Raw genomic sequence first — 25,468 nt, forward strand, 5'->3', positions numbered from 1 at the left:
GATACATTTGCAGACTTATGGTCATAGATATGGCCCTTATCATTCACATCAATGTTTTTGTTTTGTTGAGTATACAATGTCTTGAAAAAATAGCACCATTAGCGAGAACCTTGATTCATTCTAATAATATTGATCCTAAGTAATATTGTTGCCATTTAAATCATCATGCTACAGGACTCCTAACTGCTTTGGCAGCGGTAGCAGGGATGTGATAGACCCTTTTTCTTTGAAACATGATCTTTTAGGATAGATATGCAGAATCCCCCTTTGGCTATAAGAGTTTAGAAAAATCCCATAGCTAATTAACAAGTGGAAGAAAAATCAGTCTCTTAGTTGCGACACAGATATAATTACACTACTTTTTGTCAGGTGTGAAGAAAAACCCCTAAGACAACTTTTACAATATTGTAACTAATATGATTGCAGTACACAACTGAACTTTAAAGTCAACTTATTGATTTGCTGAGTTGCCCATGTTAAATTTTCATTACTCTGCAACATAGTATTCAATAGCTATTTCATTTGCTCTTGTTTTTCTTAAAGAATTTTAGAGAAAGTGTGAAGGATGGCATTTTGTATATGATTTTGGTAAAAGCATATTTTCTAAATATGATTATCCATCAGGAATATTAAATAATGCAAGAACACTTTGAACAAGGCTGTACAATCATCTCACAATTACTTTTATGATGATAGAAACAAAGAGCTTCTTTGTTCTTATAAAAATCCATTTGTGTGCATGTGTGTATTCGTTCAGCCTTACCACTTACATTTTCTTTAGTTATCTCCTCTAGTTATCATTGTCATTGCTTTAGTTAGAATCCTCTGTTCATCATATATATGTATGTATATAGAATAGCTACCACACGGTGCATGGAACGTGTAAAATATCAGCAAGTCTTGTGTGTTGGAACTCTGCCATTGTTCTTGTGATTTATTGCATATCTGAGGCATATGCTCTTCTGTATCTATACAACTTCTCCTGTTACTCTATTTTAAAAAAATCCATTTTAGTGTTAATAGGTTGTTTGACTTCTTTATTACACTTTGAGTATAAGTACGCAATCTAAAATGTCTAATTTAAATTACATTAATTTTAATTCATTTTATAATATTAGAAGTTGCTATCGTAATGCCTTAGTTGTTTTGCTGAAACCGTCTGCTTTGAAGTGAAGGCAGCTCAGCCTAAAGCCATTCTGAAGGGGCAAAAGCTATTAATATTTTTGCTAATGTTTTGATTTTCATGACAATCAACCTAAATTTCACTATGGAAGAGCTCATTGTTGGATTGTCATTTCAGAGGCAACGTAGCAAATACTGTAAATAAAAATTCAGTATATTTGCTTTATGCTGCTGTTTTGGTTTTTATAGTACTTCCAAAACTTTATTCCATAGCTATAATGTCCAAACATGAAATATACAACTTTGCCACACTGGTCTGACTCTGTGGGATTTTTTTGTTTTTTTGCTCTTTGTGTGTTTAGGCCCCAATTCATCAAGACACTTAACCATGTAATTAAGTCTTTTGCTGAATCCGAGCCTGGCAGTGTAGATATGTTGACTGTTCTAGACAACCTCTTCTTCATCTGCTGCTGGCTGGTGGGAGGTTTGGGGGAAAATGGCTTTCCCAAAAGCTGATGGCATAAGCCTTTTTGATGATTTCAAAGTTGTAAAATAATACTGAGGTTTTTTTAATTTATTTTTTTTAGCGTGCTCTCCCTGTAGGCAGCTCTACAGTACCTCCCCGGTAGAAAACTAAAACTAAAAACTGAAACATTAATAATGTCATAAAAATGTAGAAGCCTTGACAGGCAGCGTCCCAAATCCCAAACTGGTATAAACTGGTTTGCTCCATTAAAACATAAACTTAAATATATAATACAGGAAAACTTTGCTATTCTACATAGACATCTTGGGGTTCTTATTATGTGGCTACCATGGTATCAGAACTTCATGTAACCTCTGGATCTAAAAGCAGGAACTTTGACGGCTTAGGCTAAAGCAAGTTTCTTAAACTCAAAGGCTGTAGCCCGTTCAACATCTATTCATGGACTAGCCATTAGAGCGAGCAGAGAGCCACACTGTAAATGTGAATTCAGTTAATTTTTCTCTCTCTCCATTCTTGCCAGGAGAGCTCCCTTCCTCTGAAGGCGAGAGAGGAATAGCTTCACTACTTTTCTTCTTCCCCTTACAAATGTCTTGGCTACTCATTCCCCTCCACTCTTCATCATCTCAGGGCACTTTACACTCCTCACACCAGTATGTAGTGTACATACACTGCATGGCCCCCTAGCATGGGTATAAGTAGCAGTATAGAGAGCAAGGCACTGCTTAGGTGATTAAAGACACTCCAGAAACTTAGGCTATGTACCCTACGCTGCTCTCTGTACACCCAAGCAGGGCCTCCTCTGTCTAAACTGCTATCTTAGCCTTTCCCTGCTGCAGGGAAAGACTGCAGCACCAGGGAAAGTCTGCGAGACGCATACCCTACATGTTGCTGCTGCCATGAGGGCACAGTGTAGACATATCTTCAGAAGTACAGGGTGCTTTGCGTCCTGTATGCGCAATGATTACTTCACTTTGAAACAGTATACATGGCTAATAATGCAGCCTGATGTTCGTGCTACTAACAGCCGTGTCTCAATGCTTCATTTGGATTCTATACCCACCTGTGGCATCTTGTCGCTGGATTATAAAGTCTTCGGGGGCAGGAATGAATGATTCCCTGATACAGACTGGGGCCTCTAGCCCTGTTGTAATATAATTAATGACTCTTCGTACACACACACCAATGATTCCACTGACCCCTCGTGGTAGAGTGAGCCTCTACAGCATCCCCTTGTTGCACTATTGAGCATGCCTCACGTTCTCCTTTCCCAGGGAAACTCTCCCAACAGTTCTCTCTCTCTTGGCACCTCCCAGCAAGGTGCTAGTTATAAACTTAGAGAGTAGTCTCAAATGCAACATAAAAAGGGCCTTCTGCCCTCTGGTTCAGCTTTCATTTCTTTCCTGCTCTCCTACAGAGCTCTAACTCATAAGGCTTTTTCCATCAGGGGGTGTCTCCCTTCTTCCAGGAGCCAGCATTTCTCCTCCAAGCTCTCTACCTGAGAGTTATCCTTCTCTAGGGCCTATCTTTCCCACCAGTAGTCTTGCAGGCCTTTGTAGAAATCCCATGATCCAAATCCAGCTGGGCCTAATAATTAAACAAGACCATCTGGTCCCCTTCACATCAGGATCAGCTAGGGAGGAGATTTGGGAGGGGGAAGGTGATCCATCACAGGTGAGTCTGAACCTGACTTGCCTTAAAGGGCCAGCCAGCCTTTGACACCCTTTCTGTAAGATTTCTGCTGGATTCACATCCATGTCAGTATTTTCTACAAAATCATTCTCTTCATCTTCAGAGCTCTTAGAGCCATGCTCTTAGCTAACTTGTTGCCCCCTTATACCATACTTTTCTATCTTCCTCCATTTTCTGGTCTCCTCCCAGTCCAACACTCCCTCTTTTTCTTAGTTGGAAGCTGATCCCTTGTGCTGCTGCCCCAGAGATGGTCTGCCTCTCTACCATCTCTGATTTTCCCCATCCATTTTAGAAACATCAAAAGCCCAACTTTTCTATGCTGCCTACAACCATCAAGGTTTTGTAGCGTTCCTCCCAGTAGCTCTTACTAATTCTAGCCCTTTGTACCCTCCTTACCTCTATTTGATTTTCCTCCACACTTCTAGCTTCTTATTGTAATGGCTGTGAAATGTGAGATACTTGTGTATAATACATTATATTTTAAGTTAACATAAGAATGGCCATACTGGGTCAGACCAAAGGTCCATCCAGCCTAGTATCCTGTCTGCTGACAGTAGCCAATGCCAGGTGCCCCAGAGGGAGTGTACCTAACAGGTAATGATCTAGTGATCTCTCTCCTGCCATCCATCTCCACCCTCTGACAAACAGAGGCTAGGGACACCATTCCTTACCCATCCTGGCTAATAGCCATTAATGGACTTAACCCCCATGAATTTATCCAGTTCCCTTTTAAACCCTGTTATAGTCCTAGCCTTCACAACCTCCTCAGGCAAGGAGTTCCACAGGTTGACTGTGCGCTGAGTGAAGAAGAATTTCCTTTTATTTGTTTTTAACCTGCTACCCATTCATTTCATTTGGTGGCCCCTAGTTCTTATATTATGGGAACAAGTAAATAACTTTTCCTTATTCACTTTCTCCATACCACTCATGATTTTATATACCTCTATCATATCCCCCCTTAGTCTTCTCTTTTCCAAGCTGAAAAGTCCTAGCCTCTTTCATCTCTCCTTATATGGGACCGGTTCCAAACCCCTAATCATTTTAGTTGTCCTTTTCTGAACCTTTTCTAATGCCAGTACATCTTTTTTGAGATGAGAGGACCACATCTGTATGCAGTATTCAAGATGTGGGCGTACCATGCATTTATATAAGGGCAATAAGATATTCTCCATCTTTTATAATTAAATCATTAAAAAAAGGATAGAGAATAAGTTATTTCATTTTTAGCTACATTATGAATTTCTTGTCACTGTGCTTTTGCCTCTTAACTAATTTTTACCTCCTCCTCTCTGTTGATTCCTTTGGGTATAGCTCCCATAGTAACAGTATATAGCTGTTGTGATTCTGTTGCACTGAATCCAGGTGCAGTTTTGCAAATGTTCATTATCTCCCATATTTATTAAGTACATTTCACCCTGAGGAATAATTATCTGTGACACAAACAATTGGCCTGCTTTCATATGAAAACAATGGACACTGTGATATGAAAGTAGCCACAGTATAAATATAGATCTTAAAATATATATGGGACACCATCAAGACAATGAGTTGCTTAAAATAATAGATTTTTGCCTAAATTACTAGTAACACCTTGAAACAACTAAAGTTGACAACGTTTTAAAAAACAAACTTAGTGTTTACCTATTATGCTGGTTATGTTTTTCATGTTCTCAGATTGGACAACAACATTAGATCAGTAAATCTCTTTCTGGTTCTCATTCCTTGGAAACTGTAGTAGTGTTTGGTAAACAGGATAATGTTTATTTTTATATTTAAAACTACAGTAGTTTTTGGTGATACTTTTAATACTTCGTTTAGGCCAAAATATACAAAACATCAGTGTTGCTACTTGTATGGAAAATCATGCAAACTTTCGTAGGTTACTTAGGGTTGCCAACTTCCTAATCGTACAAAGCCGAACACCCCTTCACCGCCCCTTCTCCAAGGCCCCATCCCTGCTCGCTCCATCCCCCCGCCATCACTTACTTTTCCCCACCCCCACTCAATTTCACCAGGCTGGGGTTGAGGTGCAGGAGGGGGGCGTGGATGAGGGGTTAGGGGTGCGGGAGAGGGCTCCAGATTGGGGCAGGGTGTTGGTGTGTGGGGGAGGTATGGGCTCTGGGCTGGGAGTGCGGGCTCCAGGAGGGGCCAGAAATGAGGGGTTCAGGGTGTGGGAGATGGCTCCAGGCTGAGGGTGTGGGCTTCGGGGTGGGGCTGAGGAGTTTGGGGTGCAGGAGGGGGTTCCAGGCTGGGGCAGGGGTTTGGGATGTGGGGGCGGGTGAGGGTTTCGGCTAGGGGTGTGGGCTCGGGTTGGGCTGGGGATGAGGGGTTTGGAGTACAAGAGGGGACTCAGAGCTGGGGTTGGGGTGTGGGCTCCAGCAGGGAGTTTGGGTGCAGGACGAGACTCTGGGCTAGGGCAGGGGGTGGGGGTGCAGGGTCCCAGCAGCACTTATCGTGGCTCCCAGAAGCGGCCACCAGGTCCTTGCAGCTCCTAGGTACATGGGCAGCCAGGGAGGTGCCGCCTGCTGCCCTCACGCCTGCAGGTGCTGCCCCCACAGCTCCCATTGGTTGCAGTTCGTGGCCAATGGGAGCTGCGGAGCTGGCACTCAGGGCAGGGGCAGCACGTGGAGCCTCCCTGGCCGCCTATGCACCTAGAGGCTGCAAGGACCTGGCTGCCACTTCTAGGAGCCACATGGAACCAGGGAAGGCAGGGAGGCTGCCTTGTCCCCGGGCCTCTGTTGTGCTGCTGACTAGACTTTTAACAGTTTGGTTGGTGGTGGCAACTGGAAGCACCAGGGTCCCTTTTCGATTGGGCGTTCTGGTAAACAATCGGACACCTGGCAACCCTAAAGTCACTTTGGGGGAAACAATTTTTTTTCATATGTGCTATGGCCTTATTTCCATTTAAAGTATATTTTATTTGTCTTGGTTGTTAACTATAGACAAGACAGTGTCTATATACAAAAGCCATACTTATTTAACTGTCAGTTTTAAACTGATTTAAAAGTTAAAATCAGTGTCTAGATTGCCACATGAGGAAATTGTACAGATTTAATGGAACGAGTTTCTAAACCAGTTTAGTTAAAATCCATTTCTAAACTGATTTTAGTTAAATTGGTACAGTGTGTAGATAAAGCCTTAGTCACTAAGCTCTTGATCCTGCTGTGTGCTTAATGTTCTTCATTTCCCCAGAAGTAACAGGGAGTTGAGAGTATTCACAATGTACCAAGATTGCACCTTAAACCTGTATCTTTTTTGTGGGAATGCAAGTATGCAAAATACCCCTCCCTGCCCTTTAAAGGAAGAGCCACAGAAGGGAATGATGGTTGCAAATGTGTGGTGTAGTATGATGTAACCAACATTTTGTAGTTGGTGATATAGTATTGTATGGTAAACAAAAAAATAAGTTTGCATCTCAGTGAGACAAAATAATGGAGATCTGCTGGACATCTTTTTAAATGGTAGGGTTTATGTCTTTGCAGTGTCCTAACATTTAATCAAATCAGTAACAATGAAACAAAGATTGATATAATCAGGGAAGCAATGATAGTTAAAATTTCTGTTTTGCAGCCTACACTGTATCCAGAGTGAGATGAGGCTACTGCAAAATAGTAGTCAGTCAGAGCTGGATGTTACTGAAGATCTGAGAAGGAAACTTCATCAAGCCAAAAAAGAAAAACTGGACATAACCACTAAACATAACCAAGATGTAAGTTTTTAATACTAGAAAAAAAATCAATATTTAAAATACTCTAAGCACTACAGCTTGTACTTTAGAGACTTCATGGACTTGTTTTTTAAAAAAAAAAAAAGCAAGCCCAGGGACATTACATAGCAGTGCCCACTTCCTGCCTCTTGAACATTTGATCCTGATTCTGCATGTGCTGACATGGAGCCTCACCGATTTCAGAGGGTGTGTGTGTGTCTGTGTGTGTTCAGGGGCTTACACACATGGAGTTTATTGCGGTACTGACATGCAAGTGAGGAAATCTTATTTAACTAGTAAGGGATCACTCCTTTCTCCTCCTCAGTCTCCCTTGCTGTGTGGTATTGTGATCTGCTTTGTTTTGTGCTTTGCTGGTAGTGCAAGCAAAGTGAATTGTGGAGACCTGATGGAGCGTGATGCTGAAACATATGAGGTTTGAGCCATGCACCCAGAAAACGTGTACACCTAAAGCAGGGTGATGCTGATTGGTGTAGAAAGCCTGAAACCTTTCAGCTTGCTCCCAGTGCCAACCCTCTGTTTCAAGTTTAAATGGTACCATTATCTACTGTAGATGAGGCTTTGGCCAGATCAGTGCAACCTGGTGAAATTAGAAGCACCTGGGCAACAAAATAATCACAATGGAATGAAATGCTGACTACATGAAGTGTTTTGTATGAAAATGCATCCTGAAGAAAACCCTTACTGGAATCAGAGGAAATTGTTATTTACTTATATCCACCAACCCTGTATGGAATGTCTCACTTTATTTAATAACAGCTCTGACAACAGCTGTTATGGTTAGTAATAAGTGGCATCAAATGAAGTGTCACTTTCCCGGTAGAGGATTGCTGCCTCCATTAATAATTCAATGACTGGGATTGCCTAATAGTGTACATGATTACAAGATACAACTCAAGTCAGTCATCTTAATGAGCTATTTTTTATTTTACAGGCCATTAGGATTTGAATGCAGGTCATGTTTTTAATCCATCTGGAAGTCAATTGTAACTTGTAAATTAAGTTGGTGCAAAAACCAAAACCTCCAAATTGGACACACCTTAAAATGCTTGCAACTGCTCAGCTTGTGTAATTTTGAAATTCCACATAATATTCTTCTATACATTTTATTATTAAAATATTAGTTATGTTTGTCAACTCACTTGCATGTGTTTAATGAATATTTCTTTTTAGACTGATTTCACTTTTATCATATCTTAAAGTCTTATGCTTGAAAAATGTTTTACAATCTAAGTATTGAAATAAAGGAACAGTAGAGAAATCAAGAGAAGATTTAAAAAAAATCTATTAAAGTGAACTTGAACATCAAGCTTAGCACTATAAAGCATGTATATTAAAATAAGCTTGACAGTGAGTATAGAAGCAGTGGTAATCAACTTTGGACCCGTCTACACTAAAAACATTTTCTAAGTGTCCCACTATTGCTGTCACTTAATTCAGCCCCCAAAATGGTTGGAATGTAGGGAATCCCAGTAAACCTGTTAGCAGCTGCCAGTGGTCTGTCGGTTGACTAGCCTTGCTCAGAAGTTTGTGCTACTTTTTTGAAAACCTTGGTGATGGCTAGCAACCCATCTATTTTGGGACTTCCAATGTTGCTAATGCTAGTATAGGTGAAGTGGTGTTAGGAATGGTGGGAAATATTTGCGAAATTTCTCCAGTGTTCACAAGTATATCCCCTGCCTCCCAAACTTTTTTTTTTTTTTTACACAAAATATCTCAGTATGAAAGGAATTCCAAGGAAGTTGTATGGGCAGTTACAGTGATGAACTGTTTAAGGTGTAGGTCACAATGACTATGAAGCTCCCAAAGGCCTAAGACCTTCTTACCTCAGAGACTGCTCCTTTCCCTGTGATGTACTGCAATAGTTGTAGGATTGCCAAGTGTCCGGTTTTCAACTGAAACGCCTGGGGCCAGGTTGATAGCACAGCCTGCTATGATTCTGTGTGGCTCATGGAAGCAACGGCATGTCATCCTCCCCCCCCCCCAACTCCTATGTGCAGGGGCAGCCAGGGGGCTCTGGACGCTGCCCCCACCCCAAGCGCAGGCTCTGCAGCTCTGAGAACCGTGGTCAATGGGAGCTGCAGGGGCAGCACCTGTGGACGGGGTAGCGCACAGAGCTGCCTGGCCACGCCTCCACATAGGAGCCAGAGGGGGGACATGCCACTGCTTCCAGGAGTTGCTTGAGGTAAGCGCTGCCTGGAGCCTGTACCCCTGACCCCCTCGCACGCCCCTGCCCCAGACCTGATCCCCCTCCCGTCCTCCAAACACCTCAGTCCCAGCACAGAGCACCCTCCTGCACCCCAAACCCCTCATCCCCTGCCCCACCCCAGAGCCCTCACTCACCCCTCCTTCCCGTGCCCCAATCCCCTGCCCCAGCCCAGAGCCCCCTCCGCATGCTGAATACCTCAGCCCCAGCCTGGAGCCCTCTCCTACAACCCAAATCCCTCATCCCTGGCCATGCCCCTGCCCCAGAGCCCTCACCCCCTCCCACATCCCAACCCCCTGACCCAGCCTGGTAAAAATGAGCAAGTGCATGAGGGTGGGGAGAGCAAGTGACAGAGGAAGGGGGGATGGAGTGAGTGAGGGGTGGGGCCTCAGAAAGGGCAAGGCAAGGCAAGCGTATTCGATTCTGTGTGAGTAGAAAGTTGGCAACCCTACATAGTTGCTGGAACCTTTTTGTTGTAAAAGAGGGAGCTTCTGATGGCATTTTCCAGGAGGGCCCTTGGACTCCAGAATTTGCCCCTGCCCTCCCCCAGTCTGAAATTGATTACTTTCTTGGCACCCCACAAAACGATTAGTTTGATAGGATTTGGTGGGTGGCACAGGGGAAGGGAAGGGTTAATGTACATTCCTATGTGAGCTGGAGGCCAAAGGATTTTCTGAAGTGTTTCCCTGTGGCCCCCCCCTTTTTTTTTCCATTTGTCATCTGACTGAGTTAAATTGTTTCCATTTGATTATTTAATGTTGTTGATCAAGTTAATTATATATTAGTATTTATGCTGCTGGGTGGTTATTATTAGTCCGATTATTGTCCGCATACTCTTTAACAAACTGAAAAAAATGCTGATGCAAAAGCTCTAGTAAATACACCTGCAATGTCTACCTCATTTGCAGCCATTTATTTAAAGGGAGGAGAGAATAATATTATAAAATTACAGATTTTTTCAGATACTCTGCATGATTTTTAGAAAATGAACAGAGGAATGTTAGTATTTATATTTGCTTTACAAAAAGTTATTGGATGAGTTCATTTTTAAAACAAATAAATAAAACCCCTTGATTGTGATGTCCGGACTAGAATCCATTGATGTTCATTGCCATATCTTAGGGTATGTTTACACAGTAATTGAAGGTGTGATGGCATACCAGCACGAGCATTAATCTAGTACAGCTAAAACTAGCAGTGAAGACATCACATGTTTCAGTATGGCCTAGCAACACAGGTTTGTACCCAGGACCCTTGGGGAGCTTATACAGCCCGTTCTGTCAGATCTTCACTGACATTTAGCTGTACTAATTGATTTCAGTATTGGTTTACTCTTTAATCTCACCTCCAACCTCAGTGTTTACAATACCCTTAGGCCCCAACCCTGCACCAGTGAAGCCAAGGAGTGTTTTTCGTCTTTGACTTAAATGGAAATAAAATCTAGAAACTTTTAAAATCTTCTGGCCATAAACTCTGATTCTAGAAGGGACCAGCAGATCATCTAGTGTGACCTGTAGATCACAGGCCACCAACACCATCCACACAATAAACCCAACAATGGAAATTAGCCTAAAGTACTATAGCCCACAGGAGACTAGACTGTTATTTGCTACAGGGAGAGAATAGGAGGGAGAAAGGTGTACCAATGCCTGAGGATCCAGCAATCCAGCAGGGAATTAAGTGAGATATTCCCAGATAGTTCTGGCAAGTGACCTGCACCCACATGCTGCAAAGAAAGACGAGCCCTCCTTTTACCCCTCCTCCCCATGGTCACTACCAATCTGATCTGGGGGGAAAAAAATCCCCCTCTATTAGTGTTTCTTTGAAAAGTTAATACATAATTATAATTAATGATAGATACATTAATAGTTTCTTAAACTAATTCCCCTAGCTGTCGAACTATGAAAGCCAGATTGCCAGGTTGCGATCTGAAGTTGAGAAAGGAGAGGCCATTCGACAAAGTCTGGAATATGAACTTGTCATTGCCAGAAAAGATGCTGGTCTTGAAAGATACTCTGCAGAGGAAAAGTTATGTGAAGCTAGCACTCGATTTCAGCAGCTGCAAGGTATGTTTCAAAAACAAACACCCAACAGCGACTAAGTTTGTTAGTCCAGAGCCTCTGTATTATGAATCAAGTAGACAAAGGATGTAGTGACTTAATTTGGTTTTCTAGTCATCCCTAGGTTGGGTTGGTTTTAGCTCTACCTCATATTTCCAGCCTCCTCTCCAACTCCCTTTGTGAAACTATCCTGGATAGCCCATTGCCAAATTAAAACAAACATACTAAACCTCCCATCTCCTCTCCTTCAGCTCTCCATTCCCCACTCACGAACAACTCTTCTCTTGGTCTATCCTTTATATCAGAGTCAAATTCCAAATATCGTCCTTGTTGTTCAGGTACATATCCTTGGTGGTATTTGACTCCTTTGTTCTTTTCTCCCCACATCTATGTTACTATATCTTGTATATTTTATGTAACTTGTAGTTCTTTCTTTTTTCTCCATTTCTATTGTAGAAACCTTTGCCTACGCCTGGTCACTTCTCTGGTCTACTTTCATAGAAGAGTTAGAAATGAGATATAACTGCTTCTCTTTCTTCCCTGCAACTCTAATAATGTGTTAGAGTTCTGGTAAAGTTCCTCCAGGTAAACAACTTGAAGAGTGTTTAAGTCCCACCATGTTAAGCCTGTGTGTTGTAAGCTTCCTGAGCCTGAATAGGCTCCAGACTGGTTTCAGAGTGGCCTATAGCATACTTCCTGAGCACAGGTTGTCACCCCTTCACGGAAGTGGGACCTTACAGTGCACCTGCCCTAATCTCTCAGCACTAGTGCTGACTCCTCCATGGGCCACCCAGTGCCTTAAGCACTCCCAGAGCTCCAATTTTGTGGGCACCATAGGTTACAGTTTACTTCTCCAATGACACCTAATAATAGTTGAAGCACAAAACACAGAGACATTGTAAGAGATTCCAAAACTAATCATTCTTTAGATAGCACAGAATATATACATATCTACACAAAACAATAAAATGCCTTTTTGTATTTCCCTGCCTCAGTTTCCTCAGCACTTTTGAGATGTTGTTTGGGATTAGGTCAGTCTTTTAAGGAGTCTAGGATCCTCTCTCTCCCTTTCCCACCTGCACCTGGCTTCTCTTCTGGAATACGGAGTCTAGACTAGCCATCGTCAGCATCATTATCTCCTTCTTCCCCCACTTTGAAACAGCTGATAGGAAATTACCTCCTGTCCCCTTTGTCAGGTGACCCATTGATCAGCTTCATCAGATGACCATAGTCTCCCAGCAAGTGATCCATTCCTTAGTTACCAGCCCACCTGGAGTTCAGACTTGAAAAAATGGTTTGCTCTGGGCAATAACCATTTTAACAGGGTGCATTCACCACTCTAGCACCTCCTGCTGGCAGTCTTGGGAATTAACTCTGCATGTTAGCACACCCTCTTCAGGTAGTGCCTCACCACCCTCACTCCTGTTCTAGGACCCACGTCTCTCCAAGGATCACAGCATCCTCTTCAGCAACACAATCCTCTGGCTGTGCCACACACTGTGCTTCCCCCCCCCCCAATTTCAGGGGACCTGCAGTCCACTGTTCAGCCACTTTCCTTAGTGGCTACTGCATCAAATTGTCTGGCCACCTCCTTGTGGCCCCAGCATCCTCTTTGCCCTTACCTCAGGGTCTCCACTTGCAAACCCCAGCAACTAGCTAGGAGTTGTCTCTTGCTCCCCCAGTCCCTGCTCTGTCCAGGGGGCTGGCAGTTCTCTCAGCCCTCCAGAGACACAGTCCTTCCTCCTTGGGCTTCCAGCAGAGAACTGCCTTCCTCTGGCCTGCAGCTCCCTTTTTATATGGGCCTGCTTGGCCCTGATTGGGCGCTCCCTTCAGCCCTTCTCTGATTGGCTGCCTCCTGCGCAGCCTCCCTAGGGCTCTGTTAACCCCTCATGCCCCATCACAGCCATCTTTTTGCCTAAGAGTGCTCTATTTCGGGGGTTCTCAACCTTTTTCTGTCTTAGGCCCCTGCAACATGCTTTAAAAACTCTGTGGCCCACCTGTGCCACAACAACTGCTTTTCTGCATATAAAAGCCAGGGGCAACGTTAGAGGGTAGCAAATAGGGCAGTTGCCCAGGGCCCCACGTCACAGGGGGCCCCCCAAGGCTACATTGCTCAGGCTTCAGCTTCAACCCCGAGTGATGGGGTTCAGGGCCCTGGGCTTCAGACCCGTGCAGTGGGGCTTCAGCTTTCCACCCTGAGCCCCAGTGAGTCTAATGCTGGCCCTGCTTGGCGGACCCCCTGAAGCCCGCTCACGGCCCTCCAGGGGGCTCAGACCCCTGGCTGAGAACCACTGCTCTATTTGAATGGATCATCATCAAGACTTAGCTCCATTTTTAGCCTGGTGTAACCACCCCTTGGAATTTCATCCAAAGATGGAGGCAAAAAACAGCAGAGAAAGCACAGACTAGCCGTACCATCAATATGGAGTTTGTAATTTGATATAGATATACACAGAGTTCATAATATCAAACATCCTCTGTATATAGATTTCCCAAAGCATCACATAACACTGTCCTCTTTGAATCTTTCTTCTGACTTCTGCAAGAAGTTTAAGCTGCTTTTGCTCAACTGTCTGCCTCTCAGCCATCATTTTCAACTTCTTTTTCTCCCATTCTTTATTCTCCTTCCATGCAACGTTCCTTACATTGCAGTCATATGCAAAGTTAAAAAAAAAACTGGGGTTTGTGCTCTTTTTCTTTACTTGTCATGTGTGAAAGAGGACTTGAGAATGGTGTGTGGGTGTTGTTTTTAATGAAGCTTTTTTTCTACTTGTCTTTTATATGGCCTAATATACTCTGAAAGACTGAGTGGATAATTGGTAGGTTTGTGATTGAAAAGGGAAGTGATTTGTTATTGTTAAAATACACCACCTTTTTAGCTTAAATAGTTAGGATAAAATATATCTGTGTTAAGGATTCAGCAACCCCACTCATTCAATTAAGGGGCTAGAATGCTCTTAATTCATATTTTTGAGCTTTCCAAGAAAGAACAGGTTTCAGAGTAACAGCCGTGTTAGTCTGTATTCGCAAAAAGAAAAGGAGTACTTGTGGCACCTTAGAGACTAACCAATTTATTTGAGCATAAGCTTTCGTTAGCTGCACCTCACTTCATCCGATGAAGTGAGCTGTAGCTCACGAAAGCTTATGCTCAAATAAATTAGTTAGTCTCTAAGGTGCCACAAGTACTCCTTTTCTTTTTTCAAGAAAGAACACTAGATTTGACATGGCAATTACCTTAGAAATACCAGCCAAGTTGTTTTTTTTTCCTACTTCCTTGAAATTAAAAATCCTTTGGCTTTCAGGGGTGCCGTATACATTGCAAGGAGAAGTGGGGGGAAAAGGCACAAATTCAATGTGGTTTCTTTTGCAAGCCATCATTAAACACTACAGGCTAAAAACTTAGTTGTTAGTTTCCTATTTATAGAAAAGTTCTCTATGTTCCTTCCTATACCTACTAATCATAGCATTCTTTTAGATATCAGCTTTTCAGCATCTCCAATTTAATCATTGAGCATTGTAAGACACAGTCTACCTAAAGTGCCAGCTGTCAAAATCTTGTTTTGTGACTTATTTCTAGGTTTAATGAACTAATTAGCCGATGAAAAGAGTCAAATCAGGATTATGTTGCTTCTCTGTTCTCTATCAGTTTATGGCTTAACATTCATTCTCCCCAGTGGATTGGAGCCTTCTCCAGTCTTTTCTTGATTGCTTGCTGCTTAATGGCCCTCATCTCAATGGTTTAATGCTTTATTAAATGGGCCCCTCTGTGAGCTTGCAGTCTTCTTAGGGTTGCCAGGTGTCTGGTTTTTGACCGGAACACCCTGTCGAAAACAGACCTTGGCAGCTCCGGCCAGCACTGCTGGCAGACTCATCAAGGCTCCCCAGAAATGGTGACATGTGCCTTGGCTCCTAGGCAGAGGTTCAGCCAGGGCGGCTCCGCACCCTGCCCCTCGCGCCAGCTCTGCAGCTGTGGGCAGAGGCAGTGCGTAGAGCCACCTGGCCACACCTCCACCTAGGAGCTGAGGGACATGTTGACGCTTCCAGGAGCTGCCTGAAGTAAGCACCGCCCGCGCCCTACACCCCTTTCCATACCCCAATCCTTTGACCCAGCCCTGAGCCCTGTCCCACACCTAAACTCCCTCCCATACCCCGAATCCCCTCCTGTGCTCCAACACATTACTCCAGTTCTGAACCCTCTTCTGCACACCAAAACTCTTGGCCCCAGCCTGGAGCCCCCCTCATGTACTCCAAACTCCTCATCCCCGGTCCTACCCCAGACCCCACACCCTCTCCCACACTCCAACCCCCTGCCTCAGCGTGGAGCCCCGTCCCACACTCTGAACTCCTTGGCCCCAGCCTGGAGCCTCATCCTGCACCCCAAACCCCTCATCCCTGGTCCCACCCAGAGCCCTCACCCCCTCCCGTGCCCCAACCCCTTGCCCTAGCCTGAGCCCCCTCCTGCACCCTGAACCCCTCATTTCTGGCCCCACCCTGAAGCCTGCATCCTCAGCTGGAGCCCTCACAGCCCCCCCGCCCCCAACCTCAACCTCCTGCCCCAACCCGGTGAAAGTGAGCGAGGGTAGTGGGGAGCGAGCGACAGAGTGGGGGGGATGGAGTGAGCAGGGCGAGGGGACTCTGAGAAGGGAAGAGGCCTCAGGGAAGTGGGTGGGGCAAAGGTGTTTGGTTTTGTGCGATTAGAAAGTTGGCAACCCTAAGTCTTCCAGTCTTTCCTGTGGATTCTTCTTTCTCCTCTGGCAACCTTTGGTTTGTGCCATTAATTGTCTTTTTCCCCTTAGTTTATCCTGTCTGTAACCCTTTTTAGAAAATCTTTTTTCTTTTTTGCACTTTTAAAATTTAGAAGAAAGGAGAAAATGATCGTGGAAGGGAGGAACTTGTGAAGATCTCTGCATTTGAAAGTTGTGCTCAGTTACCTCTCAGTACCACACTGGGTATTAAGTAAAATGAGAAATTGAAATAATGTAAAGTTAGCTTAATATGAAATCCACATCTGAAAAATGAACCACTACTTCGTAGCTGATCAACCATATACATAAAATAGTAATAGTAACATGGGTTTCAACAGACCATACTGGCAGCATCTTTAGTTTAGTTTAGGGCAGGAGTACAAACACAAATACATACAATCTTGACTCTATAATATACCATCCTATCCTGAATGGGATTTCCTGTCATGGAGGTCGAGCTTCCTTTAACAACAGAGAATTTCTTTGGAAAATTTATTCCTTTTCTGTCCAGTCTAACTTATATTTCAGGATCTTCTATAGCTCCTGCACATGTATACCCCAGTGCGAATCTTCACTGAAGTCAGTGAGGCTCTGCGTCAGTGTAAAGGGGCCCAATCACTTGCATGCAGTTGTAGAGTTGGAGTCTAAATGTTTCCTGCAGAATAAGAGGATTTTTAAAGAGGCTAAGTTAGGTCAGGGAAGGCTGCATATGGGGCAACAAGGAAGCCCAGAATAATTTAGGATTTGTTGTTGTTTTTTTTTTAAAGGATTAAGAGTTAGAGTTGGGTAGAAGAGTTGGGTCCTGTAATGGGATTTGAAGAAAATCAAGTGAAATATAGAGAGGCTGTTCACAATTATGGGAAGGCAGTGAGGGAGAGAGATCCCCCAATTTGGAGGGGGTAGGGAAAGAGACAGAAGGAAGTCTGGTATTCAGAGAGTATATAGAATTGTTAGAAAAGGGAGTTGAGATTAGGTAAGGGAATTGATCCTTCAATTAATTGTATACTGGATTTTGAACTAAATGAGAAACTAATTAAGATTTGGGGATACAGAGACTGTGTTCCCCCTATTGGACATAGTGATCTTTAGAGAGCTGGGAATTACAGTAGTTGGAGACAGGAGAAGTCAGTATGAATCATGGTTGAAAGGAAGAGTACTAGAGTATTGGGCGGGGCAGTGTTACAGTTATACATGTGACAGAAGGCAGATGTGGTGAGTTCCTAGCTTCTAGATGGTATGTAATGGATACCAGGATAACCTATATAGAAGGGAGATGTAGTTAGTAGAGCTTTTGTCGAAGGATGCTCTTATCTGTTAGCAGACTATCAATATTTAATTGGGCTGAAGGAAGTTAAGGTGAAGACAGGAGCTGAAGAAAGAAAGCCAAGTAAAAAGACACCTAGTGAAGGAGATACAGAAAGTGATATCTGTGTACAAGTGATACCCAAAACAAAACATGGAAATCAGTTGGGCAAGGGGAACGAACTATATGGAAATATGAAGTTAACCACTCCAAGTTTCAGTCTCTTCATTTTACAAATGGAGGTAATTCTTAACTATTCATAGGGGTGTTGTGAGGTTCAATTTATTAAAGTCTATAAAGCATTTTGAGATCTCTTATGAAAGATGCTACAGAAATGCAAACTATTGATATTATTGCTGCAGTATAATATCTCAAGTAATCTACAGCTCCAGAATCATTACTATTCTAACCTTTTTTCTGTTACATGCTTAAAGGATCTGAATACATAGTAGAGCTAACACTACTTTTACCTTCTTTAAAAAAAATTAACCTAGCAGATGATGTTTCTCTTTTAAATAATAGCCATGAATGCAGAGCTTCAACAGAAATTGGCTGAGACGGAGAAAGTGTTTCATATTTCTCAGCAGAACTGGAAGGAACAGCAGCAAAGACTTACAAGTGACTTAGAAGAGAAAGATAACATCCTCAAGACCTGTAATAGTGAATATGAGTTACTTCTGAAGGAGAGGACTAAACTGGAAAATGTTATACAGGTATAATGTTTAAATACAAGTAATGAATGGAGTGACATAATAAGGTCTGGACTTTTTATTTGTGCATGAATAATTTTTTTCTGAACAAAAGAAAAAAGTCAGACAATGTTCCATAGAATGTGAAATATTTCAGCACAGGCTTACAAAAGTACACTCTTTCTTCCTTTTGAGGGTTATACTGTAGCAATATACAACTCCTGAGTCACTGATTCTTATATAAAAAAGTCTCCAAACTTACTACTTTTAAAAAAACAAATTTTGTATATGGCCTGTGTGAAATGGAGAGAAGCTCCACTGATGGTTACAGTGGAAACATTAGTGTAGATAGGGCTCCAGTTAGGTGCTGGTGTTCTAAACACTCAGAGCAGGGTGACACAGTGATGACTTTCAGTGCCTAGTCTATGCTAGCATTTCTGCAGGTGGTGCTGAACTGTTGGTGCCAAAATTTTCTGCCATTTGGCAAAAATGCCTCGTACATCAAGACAGATTGTCAGGCTTCTTCTTATATTGAAGTTGCATGCTGCTCTTCAGATAAGTCTTTGTGTTAATTTGTATTCCAAAAGAACAACAAAATTAAGTCACCCAAACAACTTTATTGTGCCCTGTGGTGACATCTTGCACTAACTGTGCAAGAGGGTACATCTACATTTGAACTGGAGCTGTAAGTCCCAGCTTGTGTAGATATACCGGCGCTAGGTCGTCTCAAGCTAGTGTGCTAAAAATAGCAGTGTAGCTGGGGTAACACAGGTGGCAGCTCAGCTAAATCATACCTCCCAGCTCAAATGTAGATATGCCTGATGAGAAGTGACTGTCCACAAACATGACAGAGAGAAAAAGAGCAGATCACTCCTTTAAAGCTCATCTTCATGTATTTAGACAAGGGGGGAGATTCTTGGATATTCCCGTTTCCCTCTTTTATTTCTCCTTTTAAGATTTCACATTGAGCTGAGAACAGTTGGACATGGTTTCTTCCAATCCAGTCAACTCCATTCCTGTGCTAGCCGTAAGGAGTTCTGAGAAGTAACGTGAAGCGTTCTAGGTCTTGGGTAGCCTAGAAGCTAAATCCCAATCCGTGCAAGCCTACTAGTAGGACATTAGTCATGGAAGTGATTTTTTAAATACACTTTCAGCCCAGATCTACATGTCTGTAAGACTAGACAGCAAGGATTAAATGGTGCTTTGAGGCACAGTAGATTTGATATTATTATATGTAACACTTTTTTAAATAGGATTTTGTAACTTCTTATGAGTTTTAATAATAAAACAAGACTGTCTGCATCAAGGAGACTCTGGAGCATCACAAAGAGCAGAGGAATATGCTGGAATCGCAAATCAGAGAGACAGCATTAAAGGAGTTTAGGTTTCAGTTAGAGCAGTGTGAAGCTGAAAGAAGAGAGTTCCAGTTTATGTTGCAGGTATTTTATTTATAATAAAGCACTAATTAAAAAAAATGCCTATTATGTACATAGGATAAGCCAAGCATCATACCATCGCTTAATTCATTTTATTAATAGATCATTTAATAGCTGTCAAGGCTTTAATTAATTTTAAAAATCTTGTGAATATAGTAATTGTGAAAGGTGTTGACCTATTTGATCCCTGGAGATTGAAGTCCACTATTTATCCACAGAGCAGGGAAGAATGGGCAGCAGTAGCTTTTTAAAAATCAATGTCTCTTTCTTCTGTGCAGGGGAAAGTCCACAGATCCAGTACCGTTGGCCTTCCCCTTTAAAGAGAAGGCAATTAATTTTTCATCTCCATTTGAACCCAGGCCATTCTTCTAAGGCTGTCAGCAAGCATGCCAGTTGTGTAATTGACTTTGAAGTGGACATTGTCTCTGACTACGAAAATTATTTTGCACAGGTCACTGAAGATAAATCTTGGTCACTACTGACCTGAGCTGAATATAAATCGGTTAAGCTAATGGTGAAAAGTTCAGTCATGTCGCTAAATCACTGGTCCCCCAAACATTCAGACCCCTATTTTTGAGGCTTTAGTTATGATAACAGATGGTTACACATTATGTTATACATTTAACAAATGTCTGCAGTGTCCTGATGGAACAATTACTGTGTCTCTATTTGTATCAGAAGATGTATTAAGAATTGTTCTGGTTCAACAAGTAGGAGGACTACAAAAGCCAGTCTGAGTAGTTACATTAGACAAATGCTTGATGAAACACCCCACAATGAAACTTTATTTTCTCTCTCTCTCTACAGCATTATTAAAAATGCTGAATCTTCTCCTGTGTAACTTTAGAACATGGTTATTGACCCATACCGCTCTTTGTAAATAAGTCCACAAGTGTATGTCAGGTGATTTTTTTGTTTTTTGTTTTTAATTTACCTCAACCCCCCCATACTCTTTTAACTAAATGGTTTAAATTTAGATCCTGGGTCAGATTTTTGCTGTGACTTTAGGAGCAATGTATAGGGGATGGAGCAGGGAGAATCACGCCCTGTATTTTGATTCCCAGAGCAATCTTTACGTTCTGTTTGAAGGTAAGACCTAGTAACGATGCCGTGCTGGTGAAACAATGAGCAGAAATCAAGTAGTGGGCTGGTACTGTGTGCAGTGTATGTGTCTTTCCTTTTTTCTTTTTCTTTTTCGTTTTTTTTTTTTTTTTTAAACCGCTGAAGGTCCTGTATTATTAGAGGCTGTCCATAAGTTACATAACACATTTTTGTGGATTTTCTGTCCCTTGTAAAACTTTCTAATACTGAACAAACACACACAGTTAAGGACCCACCTACCCCTTAATGTGTTATGTAATTTATGGATAGCCCCTTAGTAGTAGTAGTCGTAGTAATAGCAGTAAGAGCGTGGACACTGGTGATGGACCAGGACCTGTGATGGGGTGTTCGTTTACCCCATACAAGAGTGGAAGGGGTTAATGGAGGCCTCATGGGCCTTCCGCACTCTGTCCCATAAAAGCTGGATGAATGGACTATAAGGTGGATAGAAAGTTGGCTAGATTGTCAGGCTCAACGGGTGTTGATCAATGGCTCCATGTCTAGTTGGCAGCCGGTATCAAGTAGAGTGCCCCAAGGGTCGGTCCTCGGGCCGGTTTTGTTCAATATCTTCATAAATGATCTGGAGGATGGTGTGGATTGCACCCTCAGCAAGTTTGCAGATGACACTAAACTGGGAGGAGAGGTAGATACGCTGGAGGGTAGGGATAGGATACAGAGGCCCTAGACAAATTGGAGGATTGGGCCAAAAGAAATCTGATGAGGTTCAACAAGGACAAATGCAGAGTCCTGCACTTAGGACGGAAGAATCCCATACACCGCTACAGACTAGGGACCGAATGGCTCGGCAGCAGTTCTGCAGAAAAGGACCTAGGGGTTACAGTGAATGAGAAGCTGGATATGAGTCAACAGCTACCAAGAAGGCCAATGGCATTTTGGGATGTATATGTAGAGGCATTGCCAGCAGATCGAGGGACATGATCGTTCCCCTCTATTCGACATTGGTGAGGCCTCATCTGGAGTACAGTGTCCAGTTTTGGGCCTCACACTACAAGAAGGATGTGGAAAAATTGGAAAGAGTCCAGCAGAGGGCAACAAAAATGATTAGGGGACTGGAACACATGACTTATGAGGAGAGGTTGAGGGAACTGGGATTGTTTAGTCTGCGGAAGAGAAGAATGAGGGGGGATTTGATAGCTGCTTTCAACTACCTGAAAGGTGGTTCCAAAGAGGATGGATTTAGACTGTTCTCAGTGGTAGCTGATGACAGAACAAGGAGTAATGGTCTCAAGTTGCAGTGGGGGAGGTTTAGGTTGGATATTAGGAAAAACATTTTCACTAGGAGGGTGGTGAAACGCTGGAATGCATTACCTAGGGAGGTGGTGGAATCTCCTTCCTTAGAAGTTTTTAAGGTCAGGCTTGACAAAGCCCTGGCTGGGATGATTTATTTGGGGATTGGTCCTGCTTTGAGCAGGGGGTTGGACTAGATGAGCTCCTGAGGTCCCTTCCAACCCTGATATTCTATGATTCTATGAAAGAGCAGTGGAAGTGAGTCCTCCAAGCAGCCTAGAGAGGCTGTGCTGGAAGCAGCCAATAGGAGAGAGGCTGTATGGAGCAGATAATCAGGGCCCAGTGGGCTAGTACAAAAGGAGCTACAGGGTGGAGCAAGGGTCAGTTGCAGCTGGGAGCCCAAGGAGTGAGGACTGTGTTCTTAGCAAGCTGCAGCAAGGATAGCACCTTGGACAGAGCAGTTGCTGGCAGGGACCCCTGGGACCTGACTGACTGCTGGGACTTGCTAGCTGAAAGCCCTTAGGAAAGGGTGAAGGAGGTGCTACTGCTATGGGAAAGTGGCCTAGGGAATTGAAGCAGCATTGAAGGAAGTTAAGGAGACTCAGCAGGAGGCTACTATCTACAGGGTCCCTGCGCTGGGACCTGGAGGAGTGGGTGGGCCTGGGTCTCCCATTAGCTATGGGGGAAGTGGCTGGAATAATTGACTGAACCGTGGAAGGGGAAAATACAGATGATGATGATTGGCCTGAGGGCTGAGTCATGAAGAGGATGCTGAAGTACTTGGATTGAGGCTGGTCTGCAGGTGTAGATGATGATGGGAGAGGCACTACCAGGAGGGGGCGCACTGGCAGAGCTAATCCCTGTGACAGCCACCAGGAAGTGCCACCATGATGAGTGGACCCTGTGGTAGGACCCGGTTGGGCTAAGTGCTGTACGAACACAGAACAAAACGGTCCATACCCCAAAGAGCTTACAAGCTAAATATAAAATAAGAGACAACATTTGAAGTCAGACAGATGGGTGAATACAAGGAGACAATGAAATGATATTTGTCCGCGTAGAGGCAGTGGTATTGGTGCACCAGTGACCCAACTGTTATGTATTTTGTTTTGTTTTTTTTGTAGGCATCTTGGCAAAGGAGAGTTTTAAGGAGGAGTTTTAAAAAAGATGATGCCCGGGTTATGGCCTGAATGACTGGCAGGATTGTGGTGTTGTCCACAGTGATTGAGAAAGGAAGTAATAGGGAGGAAGGAGATTAGGAGCTTTGTTTTAGTGATATTGAGCTTGCGCTCATGGCTAGATATCCATGACTTGATGTCACAGAGAGAGAGAGACAGGTGGGGACAGAAAGAAACAGGTCTGGAGTAGAGAGGTAGATTTGTAAGTCATCGGCATGGAGATGGTGGTTGAATTTGTGATTGAGATTACCCTAAATTGCAGAGGGAGAAGATAAAGAGACCAAGGATAGAGCCCTGTGGACTCCCCTCTGCCTTCCACAGAAAGATTGAGGCAGATGAGGAGGAACCTCCACAGGATATGCAGAAGAAATAATTAGAGAGGTGAAAGAGAACCAGGACAGGTCAGAGTTATGGAAGTGAAGGCAGGATGAGATTTCAAGAGGAGCATGATTGACTGTGCCAGAGGGGCTGACAGGTCAAGAAGGATGAGGATGGCGTACTGGTTCTGAGCTTTGTATAGGAAAAGAGGTCATCAGAGACTATAGTAAGAGCAGTTACAGTCAAGTGCAAGGGGTAGAAATCTGATTGGAGAAGGTCTAAGATGGAATTGGAGGAGAGGAACTCTGAACACACCATCTATAATTGCTGTCCAATTAGTTTAAAGTTGAAAGGGATTTGGTGGAATAAAGATATGGGGTTGTTTGGGGGGGGTCCCCCATATTAAATTTACAGAGGTCAAGGAGGTAGGGTTGCTGATCAGCTGGTGTAAAGATGATAGCTCCTTATTCCTAGAATAGTCCTGAGATGGGATCACTGCTCTGAGCTTCAGTGTCTTTACCCAGTAGCAGCAGTAGGCTCCTTTCCTCACAGGGTGGCTGCACTCTGCCCTTATTACTCCTCTGCTTTGATTTGAATCTTCATTTTCCCTCATGGGCTTTCTATTCTTCCTAAGATACCATGTAAATATGGATTGTATTAAATATATACTGACTGTCTCAATCACTAGTTGATAGTAATTATTTGTGGTTTAGTTTTAAATTCTGTTTTGTCTGATAGCCAGATTTGACGAGTGAGTAAAAAATCAGCAAGCAGCCACAATCATGGAAGTTGACTGCAAAAGTGTGCCAGTCTCTCTGACATTGAGCACTTACAGCTACATTTAAAATACTGACCTCTAGTTGTGTACTCAGTTATATTTGGGTGTGAAATTGAAGGACAAGTTGAGGTTTCTTTTAAAAATGCGGGCCCTAATCTGTATATTGAAAGCTAGAGGAACAGTGTAGTGCATAAACTCTTGAAGACAGGCTTGGAGTTAATGTCCATAACAGGATACAGAATTGAATCCAGCTTAAACTATTGAAGTGTGTCTTTAGGAGACAGAGGGAGAATAATCTGCTTTCTAACACACTGCAGTGTGGCTCTCCCTAGTGTGCTTGGAATGCCAGCTGGTTTACAACTGAGAGGCATAAATTCAGTAATAAGTGCAATAGCGTCACCTTGTGGTTAACCTAGAAAATACTTTCCCGGTGAGTACTATGGGTTTTTTTGTGTGTAAGCATGCCTGCACCTCTTACACAGTGAAAGGCAATTATCCTTGTACCTTTTGAGTATACATGATACCATTGCTCATTTAGGAGTTGATTCTGCAAGGTGTGGAGCCCTCCTGTGAGCTACTGAGAGCCCTGAACTCCCACTAACTTCAGTGGGAACCGGCAGGAGAGCTCAGTACCCTTCAGGACCAAGTCCATAATGTGTGAATAAAAAAATCACTATACTTATGGCTCTTGCACTAGAATATTCTTAAAATAACATTGTAATTGAACTTTCCATCAAACTTCCCTCCTCCTTAGTGTTCTCTGTACTATATTGTGAATATAAGGGATGTTTGTTCAAAGGGAGCAATATCATATCTTCCCCATAGTGGAGATAATACTCTCTATTAGTTTATGCACAGCTAATGTAGACCCAGCACAAGTTCAGATATCGGCTTTCCTCCATTTCTCATTATTATCACCTGCTCCAAAAAGCATCTGCCAACATACTGATAAACACACAGTTGCTAACTTCAGTGTCACAAGAGTAGAAAATAGGATTTTAGCTCAGACTTTCTCTAGTGTAGTGTTTGGATTATTTTTAGCAGTGCCATAATACCTTTTCCAATTGCCCATATTTTTTCACATACATTTTACACTAGTGGTCATCTTTCCAGGAGACACCAATGAAACCATGGCGTGCTGCCTATGAATAACCTAACTGAAAGAGACTCTAAACCTATTTTTGGTTGTTAGTAGCTCACTATATTTGGTGGATCTCGATCTTTTGTATAGCATCTGATAGGTCATGATAAAATTATTGTATTTCTGTTACGTTCTTGTGGCTCAATTTTTTTACTTTTTTAACTGAGGTTTCTAAAACACTCAGTTGGAGCTGGTTTCAGGAAATCCATTTTAAGCTTTAGCAAAGGGCTTGTGTTTCCTCAA

At 42.9% G+C, this 25,468-nt stretch overlaps 1 protein-coding gene across 9 annotated transcripts in view; it reads left to right on the top strand.

The window, feature by feature from the left end:
* Positions 1 to 25,468, top strand: part of CCDC171 (coiled-coil domain containing 171) — a 231,580-nt gene that overhangs the window by 18,827 nt on the left and 187,285 nt on the right. For 8 of the 9 annotated variants that reach the window (XM_074953416.1, XM_074953419.1, XM_074953415.1 and 5 more), the window contains 3 exons: positions 6,869 to 7,007; positions 11,120 to 11,294; positions 17,859 to 18,049. In XM_074953416.1, coding sequence (XP_074809517.1) covers positions 6,869 to 7,007; positions 11,120 to 11,294; positions 17,859 to 18,049 — 505 coding nt within the window. Of the gene's footprint in view, positions 1 to 6,868; positions 7,008 to 11,119; positions 11,295 to 17,858; positions 18,050 to 25,468 lie in introns of those variants that run through there. The other variant, XM_074953422.1, reaches the window with a different exon arrangement.

Source organism: Natator depressus, chromosome 5, assembly GCF_965152275.1.
Source record: "Natator depressus isolate rNatDep1 chromosome 5, rNatDep2.hap1, whole genome shotgun sequence".
In the NCBI taxonomy this organism is placed as follows: domain Eukaryota; kingdom Metazoa; phylum Chordata; order Testudines; family Cheloniidae; genus Natator; species Natator depressus.